The 8,415-nt window shown below is 30.1% G+C and overlaps 1 protein-coding gene across 2 annotated transcripts in view; it reads right to left on the reverse strand.

Annotated features, from left to right (window-relative positions):
• Positions 1 to 5,600, reverse strand: part of LOC134267690 (multiple epidermal growth factor-like domains protein 10) — a 130,633-nt gene extending 125,033 nt beyond the window's left edge. Inside the window, exons 1-5 of one of the 2 annotated variants that reach the window (XM_062749908.1) lie at positions 5,490 to 5,600; positions 4,679 to 4,912; positions 3,844 to 4,098; positions 2,616 to 2,753; positions 404 to 541 (exon numbers count right to left, since the gene is read on the reverse strand). In XM_062749908.1, the coding sequence (XP_062605892.1) occupies positions 404 to 541; positions 2,616 to 2,753; positions 3,844 to 4,098; positions 4,679 to 4,912; positions 5,490 to 5,562 (838 nt within the window). In that variant the 5' untranslated portion in view covers positions 5,563 to 5,600. The remainder of the gene's footprint in view (positions 1 to 403; positions 542 to 2,615; positions 2,754 to 3,843; positions 4,099 to 4,678; positions 4,913 to 5,489) is intronic. The other variant, XM_062749909.1, reaches the window with a different exon arrangement.
• Positions 5,601 to 8,415: the final 2,815 nt, after the last annotated feature.

Below are 8,415 nucleotides of genomic sequence, written 5' to 3' on the forward strand. Positions count from 1 at the left end.
TTTTTACTTATTTCTTAAAAGGTAGAGGAGAGAAAAAAACAATAATATTTCTTTATTGATAGCAATGAATGAACGTTGTAAGAAAAATGTGAAGTTGTGGCATGTTTTAGTCACATTTTGTAGGGGGGAAATAGTGAATCCTATATATTGGCCACTTATAATCTGATTTTAGTGTAACAGTCTGTTTTTGATTTAGTGTAACTTTTGTTCCATAAATAGTAGAGTTAAGGATGAGTAGTACTAATGCTTGAATATATATCTAGAATATGTATTTTATTTTACGTTTTGTTACATAAAATTATTAACTATTAAAGCAAAATTGACAAATTCAAACATTTTTTTTTCAATCATTTCATTCATAAGTTAATAAAATTATTGCGCGAATAAAGGAACGGAATTTCACCTTTGTCACCTTTTTCTCCTCGTGCCCCTGCATCGTATTTGTTTGGACAACTTCCGTTCACGTGGTCACATTGTTCTCCTTTGGTACAGTTACCACAAGTCATGTTACACTCAAGTCCGTATCTATTATTGTCACATTCTGAGAAGTAAAATATCGCGTGCATTCTTTGAAACTTTAAAATGCTTTAGATGTACAAATAATTTATACTTGAACACTTTTATTTTAGATACATATCCTCTAACATATTACAAATGAACTATTGAGAGGAAACTCTTTTCAAATTGCTTAGCAGTGTGCATCTTACTGAGCTAGGGTATAATTAAGTTGATCTTTTTGCGATCAAATTTAAACTCTTTTGAATAATACTTTAACCTTTATTATATTTTATCAAATGTACCATGGCAATAAGTATTATCTATAATAATTTTTTTTCATATAATGTTGATTAATTATTATTTTTGATTTCAAATATTTTTAAAAAATTAATTATAAGACATGAACTTCTTGAACTTTTTGTTTAAGCTGACGAGTGACATACCTTAAAATACAATTGGTAAACTAAAAAAGGTTAAAACGACTCATACGAGGGCCGTTCAAAAATTATGCGGACTGTGCTATTATGTAGTCTTACAGACATCATATAGTTATGAAAATTCATAGAAATATTTCCCTTAAAGATTTCAATTAATTTTAGGCGAAATTTCTGTATTTAAAAAAATTCTTCGAGAGCCCGACAAAAAAAAATGAAGTAAAAGCATGCGGAATCCAAAATTTAACTCATGAATTTTCTATAATTCGCGATATTTTTCGAAAATTTTCTCAAATATATCTTTATATTGTTCTGTTATTATGAATTTAGATTTCTGACATAATATTTGAAATACTAACAGAAATATAGTGATTTTTTCCCGATGCGATTCCCGTGAAAACGACTGTGAAAATGACGTCTCCTGAATTGATGGCGCACCATACATTTGTTAATGTGTAATGCTCGAGATTTCGCCAACATAGATCCACAATATGCATAATAAAACATGAACTAAATTAGGGTATTCGTGACATCCGCCCACAAATTGCAAAATGAAATTTTAGACCGTTAGACCTATGTAAAAGGCTTTACGGGAGGTCAGAGAGAAGATTATCGACAAAGACCTTATCCGGACTGTATAGAACATGATGGAAAGTCACCATTTTCACACTATATCTCATAAATACCTGCAGTTTTTGGTTAAAAAAAGAATATTCTTTACTTGATTAATAGATTTTAAGCTCGATAGGAAATGGTGTTTGGATGTTGAGTAGATTAGGTAACTCAAACTGTACAGGTAATCTTGGGAAAATGTTGAGAAAATGAAAGCTCAATCACATATGTTTTTTTTTTATAATGCCCGTAACGTCGAAGATTTCGCTGCTCCGTGACTCAATGATATGTCCTGATAAATCACTCAAAATTGAAACCAGTTTACAATATACTAAAGATTCCATTATATTTTTTGTGACATTTTGCCCGATATGTCGTCAAATATTTTTTCTGTGCAACACGTCTGCGTAATTTTTGAACGGCCCTCGTAAATAGGCATGCAGATTTTCCATATGTTGATCTACGATATCAACACCATTATGGTATCCTCTTTGTATTTCTTTACACAGGACTGCTTTATTGTCTAGTATCGGTGTAGAATGGTAACCAATGTTCGTGTTGGTTAACTTATAATACCTCTGTTTTCCTTTTATTGCAGTTACTTGTATCTGTTTTATTTGTTCATGTTTACTGCACTGACCTGTACAAATATTTTAAGTGTCTTTCGTCTCTTATCTCTTGTTTTAGAGGATGTATAACACTTCTTTTTGTCGCTACCGAGTGATGCATATCATTAGTCTGTCTATACCGGAAAAACTGATTACACTGAACTAGTCGCGCTCTCTATACAGGAGTCCTCGTGTATGTCAAATGTCCAATTTACGATGACGGATATAATTTTTCACTCATAGTGTTCAGCTTTAAAATTTTATATACAGATGTAAGCATTTGAAAATTGAATATTTTTACACTAAAATTTTTCACAAAATAAAATGAATTTCAGCACATGAACGTACTTAAATTGATACACTCACAGCAATATAGCGATGACTCACTCTCTCTCTCTCTCTCTCTCTCCCTCTGTTTCTATCTCTCATTATAACTCTTTAAGGATCGTTTGTATTGACCTACTTTTTTCACATCGTGAACCCCTGTAACCTTCAACACATCCAAAACACTTTCCATTCACAATGTTACAATGTTTCTCCTGACAGTTTTGTGGACACGGTAAAGTGCAATTTACTCCGTAAACACCAGTGGTGGGACATCCTAATTTAAAAAAAATACTGATGGCTAAAAAAGTTTATGCATTTCTCTTTTGTATTCATAAAAAAATTAAGGTAGCATTTGTTAATTATCATTTTTCATTTTTAAATCCTTCAGTTGAACTTCATTCAAGAAAAAAAATGATTTTTTATCAATACTTGCTCCTTTTTTATATAATTATGAGTTCTTTAAAGATCGTTCGATCTTTCCCGTCCTTAAGAATATTCAGTTCAGATTGAAAGTTAGATATATATACATGTGTGTAAAAGTATGATGTCAAATTAAATCCGTTTAATGAAACAATAGCCCTTTCGAACTTTCGCTATAATTTTTTAACCATAGGAGATAGATTCAAGGTTATATTCTTTTTGTCCTGTCTGTTTGTCTGTCAGCTGTCAATTTTAACCTTCGTCATTATTTTTGAATCAATAAAAGATAGAGACTTCATATTTTGTATGCGTACGTAACTAATTATGCTCTTTCAAATGACACCAAGGTAAACAACCTTGTGACCCTAACTGTGACTTTATGCTAAAAATAGTTTTTTCAACTTTCTTTCTGTTTTGAACCATGAGAGAACGAAACTTCAAATTAGGTATGCATACTCCACTATTTATATTCTTTCAATTACCCCATTGAACTTGTGACCTTCACTATGACCTATATGCTATAAATTGTTTTAAGGAACTTTGTTGCCGCTGGCTGTATGGTGTTTCTCAAACACCTCTTTTTTATCTACATATGATTAGATTTTTCTCTAATTGAAAGAAAAAATAGCACGCATACTTTCATATGTAAATTTATATTGTATATATACTTCAATCACATTAGCAAAAAATAACCTTCAAAAACTTCAAATATCTAGTATAATCAAAAAGAATAATCAAAATTTAAATAACGTGTATAAAATTAAAATGACTAGATTAACTCTGAAAAATTATGTAAATACTCCTTTCTAATATATCTAAGTTGCTCTTCAGTTACTATTTTGTCGATTGATAGTTTTTTTTAATTGCATACTCCGTAATATATCGTGTAGAATTTCCAGGAACTTATTCTTACAAAATAAATTGTGTTGATGGTGTTTTCTTACCAAAAACTTCAACTTCACAAAGTTCGTTATGTGCGTATTTAGAATACCCATCAGGGTTGGTAACTCCCGGGAGTCTCTCATTGTAGTAGATAATGTAACGTCCATGTGTTACACATTCTATGGTTACATTATCCGGAATTGTGGCCCTGGTGTAGTTTGTATCCTTAAAACATAGAATGCCTTCGTCTTTGTCAGTTGTGTTTGATATGTAAATAGAAAATCCAAGGAATCGGGATGTGTAACCATTTCGGGGGCCTAGGGAAATAAAAGTAAATTTCATAATTTAAAATGTGATATCATGAAGTAAAATGCAAACACTGGTGCACATAGATTTTTAATCTTTTTAAGAGTTATAAATTTTAGAGAATACTTGTTCAAACTAACAATTAACATGATGTAGCTCTTAGATAAAATTTCAAATGAAGAAAACCTTTTTTATTGTATATAATACGTTTGAAATTTTGTACTTATTCCCAATAGATAAAATATTTTCCCAAAAGTAAAATAACATCACCCCTCTTTTTTTACAGGTGACGAACTTCAATTAAAATTGACGGCCCCTTACCTTGTAAACAGCACGTAATTTATTACATTACAATATTTTTTATTTGGCTTAATACTATATATATAAAATATTTCTTTTAAGAATGCAACTTAAATAAGCTTCTTTTTCTGAGAAGTTCAAAAAGCAGAATGGACATATATACTAAATAATGCAGAACTTATTGTCAAAATAAGTACTCAATCATATACTTCTATGAGAAAAAAAGTTTAAGAAAACTTAAAACATTTATGAAACATAATTAACTTAAACTAGCATACACTTAAACATTACCCCATTCAAAATTATCTGTCCTGTAGAATATGTTTATATGATGTATACTAAGCACTCCTCCTAGATCCACCCACCAGGAGGCATTGTATTTTTCGTTGTCAGATATCGTACACTGTCCTCCTGACCCTGCCCGGTTTGTAAACTGCCCATCCACAGCTTTATCGGCTCCCCATTGAAAAATAAAAAAAGGATATGGATATTGTTGCCAGGCAGTCTTGTTAAATGCAATATTGTCTGTGAATCGAAAGGAAAGATATCTATCTAAATATATATGGATTAATTCATGGCGATTAAAGAAATACATGATATATAGATCTAGAATTCTGAAAGATCTAAATTTCATCCCCTACACCCCATCTAACTAGAAAAGCATTAATTTCCATTAACATCGATGCTGCATTAAAATAAATGTCCGGAGTCAATTCTCTTTTATAACTAGAAATGTTGCATTTAAATAAAGGTGAATAATATTGCAACATAGTTATTCTTTGTACTGTGCAAACAAGCTCCACTGTAATATGTTGACGGTGCGACCGTAAGGGCGAACACAGATCTTTCTTTTTACAGTACTTATTCACTTTAAATTTTTGTGTACCAATTCTACGGCTAATATATTTCCCTCACCTATTTTATTGATTTTATGTATCTTTAGTCTTTATTTTTTTTTTTGACTTGTTTTAAATAAAATGACATTTCTTGTTTTTTTTTTTTAACTTTAGATTTACAGTAATGTGTTCGTGGAATCGGTCAAAAACATAAATAAACTTCAACATTTTCCATACAAATGACTATGTAAAGGATACGATCTTACCATATGCAGTTGCAAAACTCCCGATCAGCATTAATTCAACAAGAAAACGAAACAACAAAACTTTCCTATCCATGACGTTGGATGTAGAATAATATTAATCCAGGAAGTAAAGTTTATAAGATGATTTTTTGTAATATAACCTTTTCTAAGTGTAGCAATAAGGTCAAGTACCAAGCGTTATATAACCAGTATATATTCGAGAGAATAAATGTTCATAAGTACACTTACCAGCAAAGTTCTCTACCCATTGCTTGAAAATTAATGCTAAGAAACTTTTATTTATAAAATCATTTCAATTTTTTTGTAACATGTTCTAAGTGTGAAAAAAAATTCCAGGGATATTCTATTCCAAAGGAAAGGTATATCGTAAGTGTTACAAAATCCATGCACTACTGGACGAAAAAAGTGCTGAGAATCCCAAATTTTACTGATAATGTTTGATAATTACTGATACGGCGCTGTTCTTGCTGATAATTACTGATATTTACTGTTATTATTACTGTTGTTGCTGATAATTTTAGTTGTTGCCGATAAATACTGATAATTGCTGTCGTCTTTTACTGTGGAGTCTGATAAATACTGATAAATACTGTTGAGGTACTGTCGCTGCTGAGAATTACTGATAATTACTGTTGAGGTACTGTCGATGCTGAGATTTACTGATAATTACTGTGGTCATTGTTTTTAACCTAGGAATGGATTAAAATAGCCTGAGAAATGATTATTTGTTTGTTGTTTTTTTTTAAAGTATTTTAACAAATTCATTACATTCAATTACAAAATAAATTATTCTCAATAAAGAAAGTCACCTTTTATTAATTTGTTTTCAGTTTTCAGCTATTCATTTTATTATAATTATTTTTAGACCATAATGTTAACATAAGCTTTCATCATCTGAGGAAAATTATTCTGTTGTATTTGCAGTGGTTTTTCTTCCAAAGTACTTTTTTAAAAATTTTAATTTTTGTTCATAAAGTTAAAAAAAAAATCCCATATCTTATTTTTTCTCACATGTAATTGTACTGTCATCAAAAGCTTTATGTGGGTATCTTTAATACTTCAATACAGTCAATGGTTGTAAATATCAATTTATTTTACCGTGTGGAGAACCGAAAATGCATCAGCACATTAAGTTGAAAATAACCCCCCCCCTTCCATTTACTTTTAAATTAAGCTCTCATTTTAACAAGACAGTATTAGATATTTGTCATAAAATCTAGTCTCGAAGCGTACACTTTGTTATTTTATAGAAGAATGTGATAGGGTAAAATAATTAAATTGAAGCATCTTTAATTTAATTCTTTTATATATTATGTAGACAGCGCGCTCTATTTCTCCGATGTCCTCCCTGCGAATTTTATATCATTGTGTCGCTTTCTCTTTCTCTCTCTCTCTCTCTTTCTCTCTCTCTCTCTGTAAAATTTCTTGTTAAGGCTTAAGTATTGTACACTACATGACATAAATCTTATGCAGTGTGATTTTCAGTCTATGTAATACACGTCTTTCTTTAGGCAAATTCTTTTTTCATTGTATACAGTTTTAAGTCTATGGGCATATGGCTTCTAATATTATGCGCCACTCCTTAAACATGTTATATGCGGTCAGTCAGTTAAAAAACAAAATAAAATAAATCAAAACTTGAATTAACTTTTTCCATTAATGCAATTGTGCTTGTGTCAACCACGTGTAAAAGTTCTACTTTCGTTTTAGAATCGGGTCAATTATTAGTACATTCTGCCATATAAATTAGAATTTTGTGCAGAGATTATAATTTTTTTTAATTCCATTTTTGTCCGAGACCTTTGTATAAACGAACAGTACAGACTTGGTGCTTATTTTTATGATTTTACTTGATTGTAGCACAAAAATGAGGGGTTGAAATACTGTTTACATTTAAGTGATAGCCGATAGGACAAGGTCTGTTCTTTAGTTGTGTGTTTTATAAGTCATGCAAGTAATGATATTATACTTATCGAATTTTTTATATGCATGAATAAAATTATTTAAGAGAATCAATTGCAATGAACCATACAAAATTCAGAACTGAAGTAATTATAACATTTATTCATGAGTGCGATAAACAATATATGTCATGTTTCTGACATTCAAAATCCATACATTTCAGGTTTTTTTTTTTCTCGGATTAAGCGAAGTGGAGTTTCCCTGCATCTGAATTGTGAACAATTAACGCTAATATTATTTTTAAAAAGTGCTTCACTAAACAATCTTTCTCTTTATATATATATATATATATATATATATGATTGTATATTTTGCACACTTTTTTTTATTAAAAAAAGTGAAGTCAATTTCTCGTCTACGTATTTACCGGTCCAAAACCATCGTTAACAGAGATTCAGAATTGAAATATGTGACCACCTCCCCCGGGATATTCTTTTATCTGATAAACAAAATATACTCCCCGGCCTAAATTCCCTTACTTCGCATTTATAGCAACCTACAAAATTTTTTTGTTTAGTTTCTTATTCACTCATGCCTTTTAGACCTACTGTTATGTATAAAATCACCTACATTTTATATGTTTTTGTGGTGTATGTATACTATTGTAAAATGGTAAAAAGATTCAAATAAATGATTGATTGATTGAAGAAATATGCGTAAAATAAAAAAAGGAAATTAATTACTGAAGATAGATCTTTGAGAGTTGAAATAATAATTAAAATAAATCTGTACAACGTACATGATGTACATGTAAATATCTTCTCTTTTTTTATTATAGTACCAAAGTGTTCTATTCTAAATATTTTTTTCTATCAATTTTATTCCTCATCAAATTCAATATTACGGAATTTTTTTTTTTTTCGTGTGACTGTAAACTTTATGATTGTTCCAAAGTAGAGAGTACATGTACAGTGTAGGTAGTTTGTTTATTGATAACATCGGTAGCCGCAGACGAAGAACAATA

The sequence above is a fragment of the Saccostrea cucullata genome, unplaced genomic scaffold, assembly GCF_032062105.1.
Source record: "Saccostrea cucullata isolate Sc308-1 unplaced genomic scaffold, CSIRO_AGI_Scuc_v1 ctg4688, whole genome shotgun sequence".
Classification (NCBI taxonomy): Eukaryota; Metazoa; Mollusca; class Bivalvia; order Ostreida; family Ostreidae; genus Saccostrea; species Saccostrea cuccullata.